General features: G+C 39.6%; 1 protein-coding gene across 4 annotated transcripts in view; it reads right to left on the bottom strand.

The window, feature by feature from the left end:
• Positions 1 to 9,872: 9,872 nt before the first annotated feature.
• The window catches only part of samd12 (sterile alpha motif domain containing 12), a 110,340-nt gene continuing 98,880 nt past the window's right edge, over positions 9,873 to 21,332 (bottom strand). For all 4 annotated transcript variants that reach the window (XR_009119404.1, XM_058047662.1, XM_058047659.1 and 1 more), the window contains one exon: positions 9,873 to 12,896. Coding sequence is in view for 1 of the 4 variants with exons in the window: in XM_058047661.1 (XP_057903644.1) it covers positions 12,865 to 12,896 (32 nt within the window). In the remaining 3 variants the exon portion in view is untranslated. The remainder of the gene's footprint in view (positions 12,897 to 21,332) is intronic.

Here is a 21,332-nt window from a genome sequence, read left to right as displayed (position 1 = left end):
CTGTGATGTCACAAATGAACAGTTTAACCACACCTTCTAAAACCGAGCGTTTTGAGCCATCCCAAACTTCTTTCAAGGCTCACTTCCACTCATTATCGGAAACTTTGACATTGTTTAACACCAGAATACAACATTTAACTACATTTATAGGTCACAAAAGTGATAACAAAATGCACAATAGGTCCTCTTTAACTGATTGATGAAGCTTCCCTGAACACAAAATCCATCAACCACTTAGGTAACGTGCTACAAACACTGCAGTACTCCCTCATACTGTTGGATGTGCAGTTTTAGAAATTGTAAATAAATGTGGCTTTCCCATACGAGGCATTGCTTGCAAGTAAACAGCAAGGGGAAAGCACAGGGTTTATGTATACGGCCATATAAGGAAGTCAGCGCCTCTGTGATGTCACAAAGGAACAGTTTTACCACGCCTTCTAAAACCGAGCGTTTTGAGCCATCCCAAACTTCTTTCAAGGCTCACTTCCACTCATTATCGGAAACTTTGACATCATTTAACACCAGAATACAACATTTTAACTACATTTATAGGTCAGAAAAGTAGGAAAAAAAGCATAATAGGTCCTCTTTAACTGATTGATGAAGCTTCCCTGAACACAAAATCCATCAACCACTTAGGTAACGTGCTACAAACACTGCAGTACTCCCTCATACTGTTGGATGTGCAGTTTTTCCTCCCAGAGCAGGCACGGTTATGAATTGCGCTGATAACACTAATCCTACCAATCTATTTCAGCAGGTGCAGCAACAAACTGTTGATAAGCTGAATCGCTCGGATTCCTGATCCTGCCGTGTTTGCCAGGCAAAAGTTCATAAGAGTCCATTTTATAAGCTCTGTTTCTTCCTAGGGCGGCATGGTGGTCGAGTGGTTAGCGTGCAGACCTCACAGCTAGGACGACCAGGGTTCGATTCCACCCTCGGCCATCTCTGTGTGGAGTTTGCATGTTCTTTTATAGAGAATATTATACTAGTGGAATATAATATGATAGTATATTATAGTACTCAGCTGCACGGCAGTCTAGTGGTTAGCGCAAGGAGACCTGAGTTCAATCCCAACCTCGGTCATCTCTGTGTGGAGTTTGCATGTTCTCCCCTGTGGGTTTTCTCCGGGTACTCCGGTTTCCTCCCACATTCCAAAAACATGCTAGGTTAATTAGCGACTCCAAATTGTCCATAGGTATGAATGTGAGTGTGAATGGTTGTTTGTCTATATGTGCCCTGTGATTGGCTGGCGACCAGTCCAGGGTGTACCCCGCCTCTCGCCCGAAGACAGCTGGGATAGGCTCCAGCACCCCCCGCGACCCTCGTGAGGAAAAGCGGTAGAAACTGAATATGTTTTGTGATAACATTTGTGGGTATCTGGAATAGATCTATTTAGTTTTACATTATTTTCTATGGGAAAATTTGTTTTGGTTAGAGTCCGTTTTGGTTTGAGTCTGACTTTATGGAAGAAACACTAAAACTACGGAATAAACAGAACTCAGTAAGAATAAGTATAAGTATAAATATAAGTTTCTTTTAGTTTCTTTCTCGAGCCATCATCTCCCTCAACAAGACCATGTAACCAAGGCAACCAATCGTCCTCTACAATGTGGACCCTTCGTTATTTATTATTATTTATCCTTCTAATTTCTATATTTTGTACTATACTGTGATTGGTTGGCGACCAGTCCAGGGTGTACCCCTCCTCTCGCCCGAAGACAGCTGGGATAGGCTCCAGCAACCCCCACGACCCTCGTGAGGAAAAAGCGGCAGAAAATGAATGAATGAATGAATGCAAACATGTTTTGGTTTAAGTACATTTTGGTTTGAGTAGAACATATTTACGGCTTAATGGCGCTCAGTCTTCTTTGTAAAATAAAAATACCTGATATTATAATAATAATAATAATAAACGACTGTGAAAATGAATGAATGTTTCTTCCTACTCCTTTTCAGACTTATTTACTTAAACTTTTTAATTATGTTGGAGATATACCATTAGCGGAATGCCGACCTAACGGGATCCATCACATGCAAGAGATATCAACAACAACCCCTTGGCGACCTTCAGTTCAAGAGGCTGCCACAGAAGATGGATGGATGAGCATTATCCTCTGCAGTGCTGACACCGGTTGTGGCAAAGCTGGCAAGATTACGCCGCCCCCTTTGAAAAGTATCTGTAGAAGATGAGCACATACTGCAGCCGGTTGGCAAAGAGAGGGGAGGAACGCCAAGTTCACAGCCGGGTGGATGTCAGCTCCATCTACAACAGAATCAACGCGGCTTGATAAGAGGGCTTATAACTTCTTCGGCTCCTGCTGATGTCCACTAACTTGCATATTAAAGTTCGATGCCGATACAGTAACTGTGTTGTGTATATATATATATATATATATATATATATATAAAAGAACAAGGAGGAGCACCGACATCTCCAGTCTCTCAGATGCTGACACATGTCGAGATAATGATACACGCAGAGACACTGACACGCAAAGCCGACCGAGATTTGAGCTGATCCTCCTTGCCAAAATAAGCAATGTCAACTGCACTCGGAAAAAAAAAAAAAAAAGGGTTTTCATAACAGTCATATTGACGGGATCAGTGAGAAGTGGGATAAAAAGGGAGACGCAAACGCAGAGGGATATAGATGAAAGACGGGAAAGGAGGACAAAAGGCGAAGAGATCAATAACCGAAGGATAAAAGTCTGATAAAACAGAACAAAAAAAACAACAACAATATTGTGGAATCAAACAGGAGGCTATATAAGGTACTCAAAGGGAGGCTGAATACATAAGAAACTGTACTTCTTGCCCTTCTTTATAGTCCGACCATAAAAGAAAACGTATGTTCTAACCTTTACTTCCTCTTGTGTCGGGTCTCGAATGTTTAATTCATAAGCCTTTTTGATTGACATAAGCGCATAATATAGGAAGTGGATGATGTTACTTAGACTTGGGACTATTGATCCACGAGGGAAGTTGCTTGGTTACAGTACTCAATTTCACAAGAAAACATCCATCCATCCATCTTCTACCGATTATCTGAGGTTGGTTCGCAGGGGGCAGAAGGTCGGCGCTGACTTCCGTCTCACTGGCCACTTCGTCCAGCTCGTCCTGACGGATCCTGAGGCGTTCCCAAGCTAGTTGGGAGACATGGGTCCGGTTGAACGTGCTCTGAACATTTCCCCAGGGAGGGATCCTGGGGGTACCGATTATCTGAGGTTGGTTCGCGAGGGGCAGAAGGTCGGCACTGACTTCCGTCTCACTGGCCACATCGTCCAGATCCTCCTTGACGGATCCTGAGGCGTTCCCAGTCTAGTTGGGAGACATGGACGTGCCCTGAACACCTCCCCAGGGGGGCATTCTAACCAGATACCTAAGCTTGATCCACGAGGGGAGTTGCTTGGTTACAGTACTCAATTTCAGAAGAAAACATCCATCCATCCATCTTCTACCGATTATCTGAGGTTGGTTCGCGGGGGCAGAAGGTCGACACTGACTTCCGTCTCACTGGCCACTTCGTCCAGATCCTCCTTGACGGATCCTGAGGCGTTCCCAGGCTAGTTGGGAGACATGGACGTGCCCTGAACACCTCCCCAGGGAGGCATTCTAACCAGATACCTAAGCTTGCTCCACGAGGGAAGTTTCTTGGTTATAGTACTCAATTTCACAAGAAAACATCCATCCATCCATCTTCTACCGATTATCTGAGGTCGGTGCTGACTTCCGTCTCCCTGGCCACTTCGTCCAGATCCTCCTGACGGATCCTGAGGCTTTCCCAGACTAGTTGGGAGACATGGTCTCCGGTTGAACGTGCTCTGAACATTTCCCCAGGGATGTATCCTAACCAGATGCCCGAGCCACCTCAACGCGGAGGAGTAGTGGTTCCGCTCCGAGTCTTTCCTGCCATGTTGTACAGGACATGTACACAAACCGAGGCAAAAATTTGGTGTCAATTTTAAGTCAGTTGGTTCCAGACCGGGCTGCACGGCGGACAAGTGGTTAGCACGCAGGCTTCACAGTGTAGAAATCCTCCCCCTGAGGACTCTAAGTGGTTTTCGAATAGAGGATAAGGGAATCTTAAAGAACCAAATTATAGAATGAGAACCAGATTGTTTATTCCTGACAACAATACCTAATACAGACATCCGGGCTTATCTGCAGTCCCTGTATGCCTACAAGTAAGCGGGTCTTATTACAGCGCAGCTGCAAAAAAAGCACCTTTTCGTGTATAAGTATCTTTTGTCTGTATTTGTGAGACTATGTGTTTGTTTTTAGCGTTTATGTTTAGCTAGCAAAATTGAGCAAATACCTTCAACAGCTAGGAGACCCAAATTCAATTCCACCCTTGGCCATCTTTGTAGCTCTGTTGTAATAAGAGAAACAAGCAAAACAAAATAATTACATTTTTGGAAATGTAGGGCCACACGGTTCTCCCCGTGCATGTGTGGGTTTTCTCCGGGTACTCCGGACCCTAGTGAGGATAAGCGGTAGAAAAAGAATGAATTAATGCATGACAGGCTGCACGGCGGCCTCACAGCAAGGAGACCGGAGTTCAATTCCACCCTCGGCTATCTCTGTGTGGAGTTTGCATGTTCTCCCCGTGCATGCGTGGGTTTTCTCCGGGTACTCCGGTTTCCTCCCACATTCCAAAAACAATGCTAGGTTAATTAGCGACTCCAAATTGTCCATAGGTATGAATGTGAGTGTGAATGGTTGTTTGTCTATATGTGCCCTGTGATTGGCTGGCCACCAGTCCAGGTTGTACCCCGCCTCTCGCCCAAAGACAGCTGGGATAGGCTCCAGCACCCCCGCGATAAGTGGTAGAAAATGAATGAATGAATGGTTCCAGACCTGGCTGTAATATAGAATTCAATCATAAATAAATTGAATATTTCCATAGTTAGAGCATAAAAAACCGAATGATGACCTTCTAAATATGCTTTTTTAATATTATTAGAGCTCAGTAGACATGAAATAACACCCCTATAGTCACTTTAACATGACAAAATAAAACAATAAAACACAATAATGATGTAAAAACAATGAATAAAATCAAACATTATGGTAAAATTAATGTTCACAGATCTGGTAGCATCTGGGATGGCGTTCCACATTTCGGTACCTTTGACTGATAACACCTGTTGACCAATGATATGTGTGTCTGTAAGGTATTACACAAACACTGCCCTGTTGAACATTATAATACAATATATAATAATATATATAATAATAATACATAATACAGGATGAAAAAAATAAAGCTCTTAAAAATATATTAGGATGTACTGTAGATGTCGTCCAACAGTTCATTGTTGTTACCACAACAGAGTAAAAACGGATTGATGTGATGTAAGACTGAGCAAGAAGTGCACTGGGAATGAATGATGGGAGAAAATTAAAGCATCCAAATGCAAAGAGAAGGAAAAATGAAGGACAAAAGGATACAAAAAGAAGGGAAATTTCACATATGCATGCAAGGACACACACACACAAAAAAAAACATGGAAAAAAAAAAAAAGAGTGCCGAAAGTGTGTGTTGCAGGTCTCCAGAGGAACTGAGTGCTAGCGATTTTCTGTCATATCTCTCTTTCTCTTCATCCCTCACGCCTGTTACCCCCCACCAACACATCCTCTACTGCGGTACAGTGCTCTTAAAAAAAAAAAAAAAACACCCCTGAATGTGCAGTATCTGTTTGACATGACATAAGATTGCTTTTATTTTGGGATTAATGATGGTGAAAGTCAAACAGGATGTAGTGAAACGGCTCAGTTGCAGTTTCTTTTTGCTTATATTCAAGTATGGAAAATCTACATTTTATTGCCACAGATATGATGCAGGGATCGATGGAAGTCGATAGCACTGATTAGTCATGGGTCTTAGAGCCGGATCTTTGAAGTGAACAAACTGACTGAAGCAGGTGTGTCCAATTTTTATGTATAAAGTCAAAATATTAACAGAAAAAAGTTTAAAAAAAGACATAATTTTATGAAAATAACATGACAAAAAATAACTTTTTGTAGAATTTTTGTAAATTAAAGTTGAAATATTAAATTGTTTTGTTATAAGGCATAATATCATGACAACATATAAAGTTGTAATTCTTTTGAAAATCATGTTGTGTAAAAAATGTTATGGGAATAAAGTGAAAATATTCAGCAATACATTTAAGAAGAAAAGAAGAAAAGTTGAAGAAAAAAAAATAAAATAAAAACAGCAGAAATTGAAAAAAAAACACTGAGAATAAAGTCAAAATATTAAGAGAAAGTTTTTAATTTTTAAAGGTAAATAAATTTTAGGTCAAAAACATCCAATATGGGATTAAAGTAAAAAAAATATGGAAAAAAATTCATAATATTAGGAAAAGAGATTATGAAAATTAGTAAAAAAAAAAAAAAAAACTAAATATGGGGAAAAATGAGCAAAGACTGTAGTTCATACTGATAACAAGTCCTTTCACCCACGGTAGTATGCATCACAAAGGCAGCTGGGATAGGCTCCAGCATCCCCCCGCGACCCTTGTGAGGAAAAGCGGTAGAAAATGAACGAATGAATGAATATTCAGCAATACATTTAAGAAGAAAAGAAGAAAAGTTGAAGAAAAAAATTAAAAAATTAAAACAGAAATTGAAAAAACACAGAGAATAAAGTCAAAATATTAAGAGACATTTTTAAATTTTTAGGAAATTACAAATTTCCAATATAGGATTAAAGTAAAAAATATTATGTAAATAAATTCATAATATTAGGAAAATACATATTATGAAAATTAGTTAAAAAAACTAAATACGGGGAAAAATGAGCAAAGACTGAAGTTCATACTCATAACAAGTCCTTTCACTCACAGTATCATGCATCACAAAGACAGCTGGGATAGGCTCCAGCATCCCCCCACGACCCTCGTGAGGAAAAAGCGGTAGAAAATGAATGAATGAATGAAAAAGTTGGGTTTGCAGGAAGTGGCACAAAGTGGAAAAACAGGAAGAACAAAATCCAAAGAAAATACAGATGAATAGGTGCAGATTCTGGAAGAACTGGACAGCTTATAGGAGTCCACAACTCAATACAAAGGGATAAAAATTAGCATAATATGTCCCCACGTATGATCTGCAACACCCCTGATATGTACTACGTATATAGTCATGGTCATACAAATGTAGCTTTAGTTGTACCAGGCATGAAAATCAATAAATCAATCAATAAAGATCAATAAACTTTGTTTTGTTTATCTTTAGACAAAGTAAATATCGAAAGTTAAATTGTGGGGGGGCGACTTTGTATGCACACATTTAAGCCCAGAGATAAAACACGCTGTCAACAAATAAAACCCAGATTTAGTTTCCCCTTTAGATCCAGTTTGCTTCAATGTTCATTCATGCTTGACCTTTTGCTGCCTCAGTGTCTGCGCATTGTGTCACCGCGCGCTTGTGTATTCCGTACGCGTTTTCCCCCGCATGAGTGAACGTTTCCGTTGCAGTCCTGTTGTTGCAAGGGTCGAGTGTGGTCCTCCCCCCTTGTGTAATACCGCACTATTAGCAACCCTGTGTACGTGCCAAACCTCTATCAGGTGCTGGGAGGCTGGCCTGCGCGGAATCTCGGACATCTTGGCACAGTTTTCCAGATCGCAAAAGCTGATGGAAAATGGCAGCCAAATCCATGGTGGAAAGGTTCCCTCTTCACATTTCCTTGTAAAAAAAAAAAACATACACGACAAAGAATACATATTTTACCGGCTCCCGCTTGGGTTTTTTTTTTCACTGTTTCAGCCCAGAATATGGATAAGTCCAACTTCAAAGGAATTTTCTATCAGCTTTACTTGGCTTGGCCTCGTGTTTAAGACCTCGTGCTGAAAAGACACTTTAAAAAAAGAATAGTTTTGTAAACAATTACATCACATTTTATGCACAGGAATACCAATTTTGGAAGTAAGGGTAGTGGTAGTAAACATCAAAACAGCCCCAGACCATCACACTACCACCATCATATTTTACCGTTTTTCTAACATGTAAACATTAAAACAACCCCAGACCAACACACTACTACCACCGCATTTTAGTTTTTCTGCCACATGTAATGGAAGTGGTAGTAAACATCAAAACAGCCCATGACCATCACACTACCACCACCATATTTTATTTTTCTGTCATATGTCATAGAAGTGGTAGGAAACATCAAAACAGCCCCAGACCATCATCCTACCACCACCACATTTTAGTTTTTCTGCCACATGTAATGGAAGTGGTAGTATACATTAAAACAGCCCCAGACCATCACACTACCACCATCATATTTTACAGTTTTTCTAACGTGTAAAAATCAAAACAGCCCAGCCCATCACACTACCACCACCATATTTTATTTTTTCTGTCACATGTAATAGCAGTGGTAGTAAACATTAAAACAGCCCCAGACCATCATACTACCACCACCACATTTTAGTTTTTCTGCCACATGTAATGGAAGTGGCAGTAAATATCAAAACAGCCCCAGACCATCAGACTGCCACCACCATGTTTTACAGTTTTTCTAACATGTAAACATCAAAACAGCCCATGACCATCATACTACCACCACCACATTTTAGTTTTTCTGCCATATGTAATGGAAGTGGTAGTAAACATCAAAATAGCCCCGACCATCACACTACCACCATCATATTTTACAGTTTTTCTAACATGTAAAAATCAAAACAGCCCAGCCCATCACACTACCACCACCATATTTTAGTTTTTCTGCCACATGTAATAGCAGTGGGAGTAAACATCAAAACAGTCCCCAGCCCATCAGACTACCACCACTACATTTTACAGCTTTTCCACCACATGTAATAGTAGTGGTAGTAAACATTCAAAACAGCCCCAGACCATCACACTACCACCACCACATTTTAGTTTTTCTGCCACATGTAATGGAAGTGATCGTAAACAGCCCCAGACCATCACACTACCACCACCATATTTTACAGGTTTTTTTTGCCACATGTAATAGTAGTGGTAGGAAACATCAAAACAGCCCATGACCATCACACTACCACCGCCATATTTTACAATTTTTCTGCCACATATAATGTCAAGTAGTAAACCTCTGACAATCCATCCTAAATGGGATCAACACCTTGCTGCACAAACAGGTATTTTCTATGGTAGACCAGCTTGTTTATCTTAATATACTACAACCGTCCTGAGCACTGGTAGTACAGTGCAGACAAAAACAGTGTAAATATTACATGAATTAAACATGTGTATAATAATACCTTAAATATATTGAACAAATGAGGAATAATCCTGGGGGTAAGGGGTGCGTTTCATGTGTTTATTGTGGTGTGCAGGAGTGGAGGGTGCACGGCTTCAGGTCAGACGTCTGAAAGGGAGCAGGCGACTGTGAAAACTTTAGGAAGCATGCACTGTCGGTGAAAAGCGCTAACCATGTCAAAGTGCTCCGAGTACCTTGAAGGCGGCGCTGCGCCATACAAGAGAAAGTCCATTTACCATTTCCTTCGTGCTGCATTGATAGAAACTGACATGACATCTCTGACCGACCGTGAAATAGCCACTTGCGTTTCAGCCCTAAACAACTCTATCCACTGCAATGTGGACACAGTGACACACACCTTGAGGCTTTTGTAATCCCGCAGGACTCACTGCATGTCCCGGAGACCTGATCAATATTATTCGATCAGTGAGCTCGGTCTTTCCTGCATTAGTCTACGGATGCTATATCCCAAAAATGAATGAACGGACACACAAGAACGTGTAAACAAATGGAATCCCATTAAAATGAAATGTGTTTTAGTTGTCTTTTTTTTGATTGGCAGCTCCAGTCCCGGAAAAAAAAAAAAAAAAAAAAAAGTAATCCTCACACAGGCTTGGACTTCAGCTTTTTATAAACATCATTCCAGTACATGAATATTTGTTTGCTACATATAATGTATGAATAGTCACACACAACTGTTTGTTTTCATGACAAGACACGTGTGCTTTTAGGGTTAGTACATATATATATATATATACAGATAACATCGTTATATAACAGTGAGCGGCCATCACGTAGACAAACACGGTTTCTCTTCATATAAATATGACAACAGGAAAAAATGACGGACAGCTTGTTTTGGCTTCTTTCAATTTTACTGTAGTTCACTTAAAATAGTTTTGGAGAAAGAAGCTGACATAACAATAACTGGAGCAAAGTCATACAAGAGACCTGTCAAGAAAAAAAAAAAAAAAAAGGCTATTTCTGATGTCTCGTTTTTTTTCTCTCCTCATTAACGGCAAAGAGTTTCAAAGTCAGAACATCCGTCGGTTTGGTTTCAGGTGCCAGATGTGTTTATTTACTTGGATAGGGATTTTCGTGAACCTAGAACCTAGCATTGCAAAACTATATAAAAAAAAAAGTGTTTTGTGTTATTATTTTTGAGTGTTCAGAACATATTAATTAGATTGGGGCGCTGCAATGACATCAGCCACCTCCTGCTGCTTATACACAAATTGCGGCATTGTTCAGAACATATTGATTGGATTTACATATTAATTAGAAACCGGAGTACCCGAAGAAAATCGACACAGTCCACGGGAGAACAAACTCCACACAAAGATGCCTGAGAGTGGAATCAAACTCGGGTTTCCTAGCTGTGTGGCCTGTGTGCTAACCACGAACCACCATGCAACCCAGCATCACTTTACAAATAACACTAAACCAGCAACTGAGCAGCACGTTTATTAGGGTGCTGCGATGACATCAGCCACCTCCTGCTGCTTATACACAAATTGCTGTGTTTTTCAGAACATATTCATTAGTTTTGCGTTATTTCTAATGGGAAAACCATTTTTGGTTCAAAGTTTTGGTTTGAGTCGAACCTTCTGGAACTAGTTAATGACACCAACCGAGGTTCCACTCCGCTATTTGTTGCCTTTCCCTCAAAATGATAATGTTTTTGAAAAATGGTGTGCATTTTCAAACTCCAAAAATAGCCAGGAAACCGGAGTACCCGGGACAACAAACTCCACACAAAGATGCCTGAGAGTGGAATCAAACTCGGGTTTCTTAGCTGTGTGGCCTGCGTGCTAACCGCTAACCACCGTGCAGCCTGGCATCATCTTACAAATAACACTAAACCAGCAACTGAGTAGCACGTTTATTGTTGCGCTGCGATGACATCAGCCACCTCCTGCTGCTTATACACAAATTGCCGTGTTTTTCAGAACATATTAATTAGATTTGCGTTATTTCTAATGGGAAAAACATTTTTGGTTCAAAGTTTTGGTTTGAGTCGAACCTTCTGGAACGGGTTAATGACACCAACCGAGGTCCAACTCCCCTATTTGTTGCCTTTCCCTCAAAACTATAATGTTTTTGAAAAAGTGTGTGCATTTTCAAACTCCAAAAATAGCCAGGAAACCGGAGTACCCCGGAGAAAACCCACGCATGCACGGGGAGAACGTGCAAACTCCACACAGAGATGGCCGAGGATGGAATTGAACTTGGGTTTCGTAGCTGTGTGGCCTGCACGCTAACCACTCTTCCACTGTGCAGCCAGGCATCATCTTACAAATAACACTAAACCAGCAACTGAGTAGCACGTTTATTAGGGCGCTGCGATGACATCAGCTACCTCCTGCTGCTTATACACAAATTGCAGTGTTTTTCAGAACATATTAATTAGATTTGCGTTATTTCTAATGGGAAAACCCCTTTGAAACTTTTGAAAATTGTTATTTATTCTAAATTATTTGTACAAATTACTGTTTACGCTGTACATTGTTGTTCATATTTGATGTGATCTATTTATTCTCCACATTATTATTTATTATTACACGGGAGCCAGGCATCAACCTTAACACATAACAAATAGCATGTTTATGAGGGCGCTGCAATGACATCAGCCACCTCCTGCTGCTTATACACAAATTGCGGTGTTTTTCAGAACATATTAATTAGATTTGCGTTATTTCTAATGGGACTCGAACCTTCTGGAACGGGTTCATGACACCAACCAAGGTTCCACTCCCCCATTTGTTGCCTTTCCCTCAAAATTATAATGTTTTTGAAAAACTGCGTGCATTTTCAAACTCCAAAAATAGCCATAACGACACAGCCCCTGACAGTAATTTTAACAATCGTGGCATCAAACGCTGTCTGAAAAACCACTTTCCCCGGATAGACAGACAACATAACACACGTTCATACTGTAGTGCTGTAAAATATGTCACCCGTTTGCGGTTAAGGGGGATACAATTAGAGGAAGAATGAAGGATTTATGAACAGTAATTGACTTCCCACTTGACAAAAGCCCTAAGTTGGATTAAGGGCCAGCCTTCCCACGGGGGGGAACATAAACCTTTCAAGCGCTACAATGAAGTTTTGAGTGACAGTTTTAAGGATTGGATTTAAGGTGTTACTGTAAAGAGGAAAAGAGCCTTTTGGGATAAGTAATAGCCAAGCCAAGTAGCGTATCATCATGAAGGGGAAACAACTTTGCAAGAAAACATGTCAGTGTCTCGTTAAGGAAGTGCAGCAAAGACCTCGTTGCTTTTTGCAAAAAAAGGTTAAAAAGTGAGTGTTTTTTTTTTTTTTGCTGCAAAGGTCAATAATGACTTTAGATTTGATGCATGGAATGGGAAAAAAAAAAACGATTGGTCAGATTCCAGAATGCTCCAAGGAACCAGCAGGTTACAACATGTGGGATAAGGATGGCTTTCAGGAGTGGCCGGGAAGAATGTGTGGAGATTGTTCTCAGTCTTCCCACAGGATTAGGTCCAAGACGAGTTCTGGGAAAGGGGTGGCGGCGGCGGAGGTCATATACAGGTGGTCTGGTTGCCAAGGTGATGGTCATTTTGCGTACTTCTGTGAGCATCAGGTTATGGTGAAGATGGAGCGCACTCCAAGGATCCTATAGTGGAGAAAAAATCAAAAATAAAACAGGATTAGAGTGTTGGAGAAAAAAAATTGGTGGGAAAAACATAAAAAAAATGGCAACTATCACAGCAAAGTGAAAGTGAGAAAAGTGACGTAGATGAGAAAGGAAATTGGAGATCAAAAGCAAAAAAAAAAAAAAGAAGCTTGAGATAACAAGCATGGGCACATTGAGGCGTAAAAATGGAGCAAGTGGATGGAATTAGAAAACCAGACGAGAGCGGCGAGATAAGAGAAACGGGATTAAAGACAGAATACAGTGAATAAAAAGCAAAAGGGACGCAATTATAAAATAGCACAGAGTAAACCGATGCAGCGGACATCTTTGCGGATTGCGGATGCTTGTCGTAAAAACACAAACGACGACCTCCTTGTTTTTGCATTTGAAGCACATCCTGTCCTCATTGTTGACGGACGAAACAGAGAGCGATATGTGACAAAGTAGAATTTCTCACTTATAAATCAATATTTTCATAATAAGAACAAAAAAAAAACGGTTTACCACTTTATAAATTCATTTATTTACATATTTAGAGTCCGGTAGACATGAAATAACACCACTATAGTCACTTCTACACTCATTATAGACATAATATGAGCAAATAATATATACTTAAGCCACAAATAACACAAAATATAGCCTCACACATGTCAATGTAACATGTTCAAAATTATAAATTCATTTATTTACATATTTAGAGTCCTGTAGACATGAAATAACACCCCTATAGTCACTTTTACACTCATTATAGACATAATTTGAGGAAATAATATACATTTAAGCTATAAATAACACAAAATATAGACTCACACATATCAATGTAACATGCGTGGGTTTTCTCCGGGTACTCCAGTTTCCTCCCACATTCCAAAAACATGCTAGGTTAATTAGCGACTCCAAATTGTCCATAGGTATGAATGTATGAATGCTGAATAAACTTACAGTTTATTATTATTATTATAATGTTAGGTATTTTTATTTTACAAAGAAGACTGAGCACCATTAAGCTGTAAATACGTCCTACTCAAACCAAAATGTACTTAAACCAAAACATGTTTGCATTCATTCATTTTCTACCGCTTTTCCTCACGAGGGTCGCAGGGGGTGCTGGAGCCTATCCCAGCTGTCTTCGAGCAAGAGGCGGGATGCACCCTGGACTGGTGGCCAGCCAATCACAGGGCACATATAGACAAACAACCATTCACACTCACATTCATACCTATGGACAATTTGGAGTCGCTAATTAACCTAGCATGTTTTTTGGAATGTGGGAGGAAACCGGAGTACCCAGAGAAAACCCACGCATGCACGGGGAGAACATGCAAACTCCACACAGAGATGGCCGAGGGTGGAATTGAACCCTGGTCTCCGAGCTGTGAGGTCTGCACGCTAACCACTCGACCGCCGTGCTGCCCCAAATGATGATTATTCATTCATTTTCTACCGCTTTTCCTCACGAGGGTCGCGGGGGTGCTGGAGTCTATTCCAGCTGTCTTCGGGCGAGAGGCAGGGTACACCCTGGACTGGTGGCCAGCCAATCACAGGGCACATATAGACAAACAACCATTCACACTCACATTCATACCTATGGACAATTTGGAGTCACTAATTAACCTAGCATGTTTTTGGAATGTGGGAGGAAACCGGAGTACCCGGAAAAAAACCCACGCATGTACGGGACAACAAACTCCACACCGAAATGCCTGAGAGTGGAATCGAACTCGGGTTTCCTAGCTGTGTGGCCTGCACGCTAACCACTCCCTCACCGTGCAGCCAGGCATCATCTTACAAATAACACTAAACCAGCGACTGAGCAGCACGTTTATTGTTGCGCTGCAATGACATCAGCCACCTCCTGCTGCTTATACACAAATTGCGGTGTTTAAACCAGCAACTGAGCTTGTGGACAGGCCACAATCTCCACTGTTGTACAGACATGGAGAGATCTGATCGGAATACTGATTTAGTGTGTGGTTGCATTGACGCCAACATGTGTACACACATCACCCCGGCCGGTGTCGGTAAATGAACAACAAGCCTCGAGGTGATCCTCAATGACAATCTCTATATATTTCCTATCAATGTCGGCATTATGATGTGTCTCGGGTTGTTAATACACACACACAAACCCATCTCTCATCTTTACACATGCTCTGCATCTTAATAAAAAAAAAGGATGGCCCTACATATCAAATGTTAGCTGATGACAGATTAATGCTGCTGTTAAAACAACATGAAACAATAACATCTGACATTTTCACAACCTTTGTTATACAGCACGGTTAAAAAAAGAAAAAAAAAAAGGAGTACAATCATCCGAGTTGTTATTATGCAAAAAAGGCTGAATCACCGGGTTGTTGTACAGTATATTACCGTCATTTAAAATAATAACTATGATCCGCCAAAACAGGACACAACATAACACTTCAATGAGAGACTACACTTGTGTAAATGGCAGATATGTTTCCGTCAGACTACCCTAGTCCAGCATAGCACACTATGGAGGTTCTTGGTCGAGACCTAAGTCAATCACACTGTACAGAGAAGACACTAAGGCCATATAAAACACAGTATTATAAAGATTAATTAGATTAATCAGATAAAAAAAACATAATTTTTATCCCTATGGTTGAAAGAGGACACACTGGAAGGTGTTATTGGGAGGAAAAAGTGACCAATATGCCGCCGGGTTATCGAAATCCACTTCATAGGTATTGATCCTTGCACATGTTCAAGGATACCATCAATAGCCACGTTTACATGAGGAGATTTTCTCTTTCCGAATGACCTTTCCGAAAGCAATGGTATACATGGAAAGGAATATTCCAATGGCGTGTCTACATGCGCCGCTATAATCAACCAGAATAGTCAATGGGGCATGCCCAGTAAAGCGTAAACACCAACATCACGTGATACCGACTTCCTCGATGCACATCATTGGCATACACCTTAATTCGACTATGAAGCCCTGCATTAACACGTACACTGATGATATCATGTAATAGTTGCAGTATCTTGTCGTATTTTGATACACATAGTACTTATGCTAGCTCTGTCAGCGACAACACTTGGGATGGCTGTGTCTTCCAGCACATGACATGTGAGTCTTTGTAGTGAAATTGAGAGTTGAGGTTGACGCTGAGGTGAGCGGTCAGTGAGTTAGGTAGTATTAATGCGCCGAGAATAGAAGCTTATGATGTACATTAGCCACGTTTACATGAGGAATTTTTCCGAATGGGATCTTTCCGAATGACCTTTCCGAAAGCAATGGTATACATGGAATGGAATATTCCAATGGTTGTGTCTACATGCGCCGCTATAATCAACCAGAATAGTCAATGGGGCATGCCCAGTAAAGTGTAAACATCAACATCACGTGATACCGACTTCCTCCAGTTTTTCTTTCACTTGTTGGAATAACTCCGTATTCCCAGTTTTTCCTTCGTCCAGTCTTTACACAAGAGGTACAAGATACCTCAATCGGATTGGGGAAAGGAATATTCCACCCCTGGGAATCTGATTATATATTCATTCTGATTGGCACTTTTCTTTCGGAATCTTTCGGAGCAAATAACCCAAATGGAATTGGAATATTTGGGTCCATGTAAACGTGGCTAATGTTAGGAAATTCTTCCGCCACATGTACGGAACCAGTTCTCTTTTTATAGTACAGTAAACCTCGGATATATCGGATTCAATTGTTCCCACTGGTTTTGTCCGATATAAGCGAAATCCGTTATATGCGTATACCGGAAAATGTCCGTTTTACGCATATATCGGATTTATATCCGGTATATGCGTAAATCGGATTTTATCCGTTATAAAAAGGCACTTCCTTGACTATGTTTCCAATGTACCTGGACGCGCAGGCAACGCTGCAAACGCTGCAAATGACGTCGTATAGCGGCCTGTCACGATTCGGCGAATCGGAGCGCCACGATGCGGCCATCCGATATATGCGAGGGAAATTTAATGGAAATGCATTGGAACCGGACTGGAGATTTTGTCCGAAATAGGCGAAATCCGTTATAAAAAATCCGATATATGCAATGAATTTTTATTGGAAATGCATTACAGAAAAATCGGTTCTTTTTTATCTGTCCGTTGTGAGCGAATTTCCGATATATCCGAGTACGATATATCCGAGCTTTACTGTATAAATAAGTTATGGTAGTGTGTCGTAAGCATGAAACAACACAAGGATTGCCTGTATGCTATATGAAAAGAGCCTAATATTAATAATTTAGTGATATAACTTTATTCTTGTGTGTGTTTGGGCTGATACATTCTGTCTCTTGAACACATGCACACAAATGATGAATGTGAATTGCCGATAGTCAGAGATCCTGCTATGCTGTCTTTACATCTTTTATGCTCTGCCTTTTTTGCACACACACACACACACACACACACACACACACACACACACACACACACACACACACACACACACACACACTCTTGTTTGTATTCAAACTAATCATGCAAAAGAAAAGCACAACTCAGAAAGCATGGAAAATGTCAGCACACTACAGTTGCTCTGATTCTGTCCATCCATCATGGAAGATACTCTTTGAAGGGTCGAAACAAGCTTTGAGGTGTTTTCATTCACCTCCCAACACGTTTGGGTTGCCTGTATATGGCTGACGACTAAACAGACTTGCTTCCAAATGCCTCACCGACCTTCTTAAAGAAATAGCTCCTAGTTCCTGGCTAGTATATAAGATGGACCATACCAAAAGAAGAATTAGACTCTTTACTCTATAGTAGTCTTTCACCTTTTTCTGTTTTTTTTAGTAATCGGTACAAGAAAATAAGTAAGTTTCAGGAAAATATCAGTTCCCAAATAAAAAAAAAGTGAGAAAAACAAACTTTTTGTGAAAAGATACATATATTTAGCAAAACTATCTAAACAAATATGCAACAAAATAACACAAAAATTGAACGGCGGACGAGTGGTTAGCACGCAGACATCACAGCTAGGAGGTTGACACACTATCCTACTTATCCTTCATTCATTCATTTTCTACCACTTTTTCCTCACAAGGGTCGCGGGGGGTGCTGGAGCCTATCCCAGCTGTCTTCCGGCGAGAGGCGGGGTACACCCTGGACTGGTCGCCAGCCAATCACAGGGCACATATAGACAAACAACCATTCACACTCACATTCATACCTATGGACAATTTGGAGTCGCTAATTAACCTAGCATGTTTTTTTGGAATGTGAGAGAAAACCGGAGTGCACAGGGAGAACATGCTAACTCCACACAGAGATGTGCCGAGGATGGAATTGAACCCTGGTCTCTTAGCCGTGAGGTCTGCGCGCTAACCACTCGACCGCCGTGCCGCCCCTGCTCAAACATTATTGATGCTTATTACAACAGAACCTTGGTTAGCGTCATTAATACCTTTCACTCTATCCAAAGCGTACTCTAACCAAATCCACGTTTCCCCTTAAGAACTCATGTAAATCCAATGAATCAATTCCAGGAGGTCTGGTTGAAATTATGACCACTGTATTGTTAGGGTCGGTTTCAATCCGGTTATAATAATTAGGGATCGACCGATATGTTTTTTTTGGGGGGCCGATGCCGTTACCGATTTTTTTCCCCATCACCCTCAGCCGATGGCCGATTTTTGCTTGGGCCGATATTTGTGGTCGATACTGCTTTTGATCCCTCCCAACATCTCCCAACAACAAAACCCACGCATGCACGGGGAGAACATGCTAACTCCACACAGAGATGTGCCTGAGGGTGGAATTGAACCCTGGTCTCCGAGCTGTGAGGTATGCGCGCTAACCACTCATCCACCGTGTGAAAAGTATTAAAACCAACATTTTCATAGATGAGGAAGCCTAAGAAGGAGAAACAAATTTAATGGTAACTTATTGTTTTTAGTGTATTTTATAACTGATTTAATCCGACCCGTTAACATAAGAGACGATACCAGAAATCTAACACAAGAGGAAGGTTAAGAGTAATAAGCGGTATAGAAAATGGAAATCCAAAATTCCATGTGCTGCTTTGTCAGACAGTCCAATTCCGAAAAAGTTTTTGAGCCTGGATATATAATCCAATAGTCATTCTCCCCTGATAGCACATTAGTATACTATATAGTACTGTATATACGGCTTATTCGAGGGTCGCTACATCATTCGCCCCCGAAGGGATCAAGTATATGAAATAAATGTGGCGGTAAAAATTACAAAAAAAAAAAAAGTGAAGAAGTATTACTTTTGTTTGCATGCACCAGAATGACCTTCTGCTGTGTGCCACTAACATGCTCTCTCCCTCCAGGCTTCCTTTTAAAGGTCTGTTATTGTTTATCACAACAGAGTCAATGGAGTCTCTAAAGAGGGCTCAGGGATAAGCAATATACTGGGAAAACCGAAACGGAAGCATTTACCATATGAAAGGGAAAAATGAAAGAAATGGAAAATGGGATGAGAAAAAAAAAAAAGATGGAGAAGCAAGATGTGGAGGGTGTGTGTCCTAAAAGAGAGAGAAAGCATGGATGATAGAGTGAGAGTGCGGAAAGGGGGAAAAAAGAGGGAAAGACAACAACACGGCAGTATTCCCCAATGTGGCTTCCGTCTTGTTGGCTCTTTGCAGCTCGAGCTCCGAGGATTACCACATTTACACTCCCGCTTAAAAATAGCTTCTGCTTAAAAATTTATTTAGCTTGAGTATATGCCATCCACTATTGACTTCCCCTAGAGTCCTGAAATATATATTTTTTTATTTGGTTCTAATCGAATTTTTGTGCTCTTACTGTCACTTTCTTGAGTTGTGATATTATTTTAGAATAGAAAAAAATATGTATATTATGATAGAAAAATATTGTTTAATAAGAAAATGACAAAAAAGAAAAATTTTAAAAATCAGCAGTATAAAGTCAATTATTAAGAGAAAAATGAAAAAGTCTTACTTTTACAAGAATAATGTTATTTATAATATCAGTGAAAATTACGTCATTTTCGTAGCATAAAGCTACTAAAACAGCAGAACTACAAAAAACTAATTTTATTAGAATGAAGTAAAAGTGTTGAGAAAAAAGTAATAATAATAATAATATTTTATAATTGAAAAATATTATTTAAAAAGAAAACGACAAAAAATAAAACAATTAAAAATCAGCATTATAAAGTCAATAATTAAGAGAAAAAACAGAAAGTCTTACTTTTACAAGAATAACATCATTTATAACATCAGTGAAAATTATGTCATTTTAGTAGCATAAAGCTACTAAAACAACAGAACTACATAAAACGAATTTTATTAGAATAAAGTAAAAGTGTTGGGAAAAAAGTAATAATAATAATATAATAGAAAAATATTTAATAAGAAAACGACAAAAAAGAAAAATAGAAAAATCAGCAGTATAAAGTCCATTATTAAGAGAAAAACCAAAAAATCGTACTTTTAGAAGAATAACATAATTTATAACATCAGTGAAAATTACGTCATTTTAGTAGCATAAAGCTACTAAAACAACAGAACTACATAAAACTAATTTTATTAGAACAAAGTAAAAGTGTTGAGAAAAAAGTAATAATAATAATATATTATAATCAAAAAATATTTAATAAGAAAACGACAAAAAAAATTAAAAATTAGCATTACAAAGTCAATTATAGACTTAAGAGAAAAACGAGAAAGTCTTTGTCATGTACGGGGCTTGCCAACTTAGCGATGCGACCCCAGGATGCACAGAGAGCAGGACTAAAATACAGGTAAAAGGAATTTAATGACACTTAAGCTATGTAGACAGCAACTACCAGGCAAACCACAACACAATGAAGCCACAAAGGAAAGAGCACACACCTGAACTAAATAGGGAGTGTGAAATTAGACACAGGTGTGTGAAATGAGTCTGAGAGAAAAAACGGAAGGGGACAAGAAAGGAAGTAGTTACAAAAATAAGGGCATGGAAACCGGAACAGAGGCAAAGAAGGAAACTAAAAAGGAGCTGTCACGAGAAGGTGACGCCCACATGGTGACAGTCTTACTTTTACAAGAATAACGTCATTTATAAAAATCAATGAAAATGACGTCAATTTAGTAGCATAAACCTACTAAAACAACACAACTAGAAAAAACTAATTTTATTAGAATAAAGTAATAAAGTAAAATAAAGTGTTGAAAAAAAGTTGCAGTTTTACAAAGAAATTTGTAATATGACGAAAGATATTATTTTAGTAGCATAGGGTTGAAATATAAATATATAAGAAATTTCTTTATATAAAAGAAAAACGAAAAAGTCTTACTTTTACAAGAATAACGTCATTTATAACATCAGTAAAAATTAAGTCATTTTAGTAGCATAAAGCTGCAGAACTACAAAAAACAATTTTTTATTAGAATAAAGTAAAAGTGTTGAAAAAAGTTGCAGTTTTACAAAGAAATTTGTA

Source organism: Doryrhamphus excisus, chromosome 14, assembly GCF_030265055.1.
Source record: "Doryrhamphus excisus isolate RoL2022-K1 chromosome 14, RoL_Dexc_1.0, whole genome shotgun sequence".
In the NCBI taxonomy this organism is placed as follows: Eukaryota; Metazoa; Chordata; class Actinopteri; order Syngnathiformes; family Syngnathidae; genus Doryrhamphus; species Doryrhamphus excisus.
Note: the sequence above shows the minus strand (reverse complement) of the source record. Positions and strands in the feature narration are given on the sequence as shown.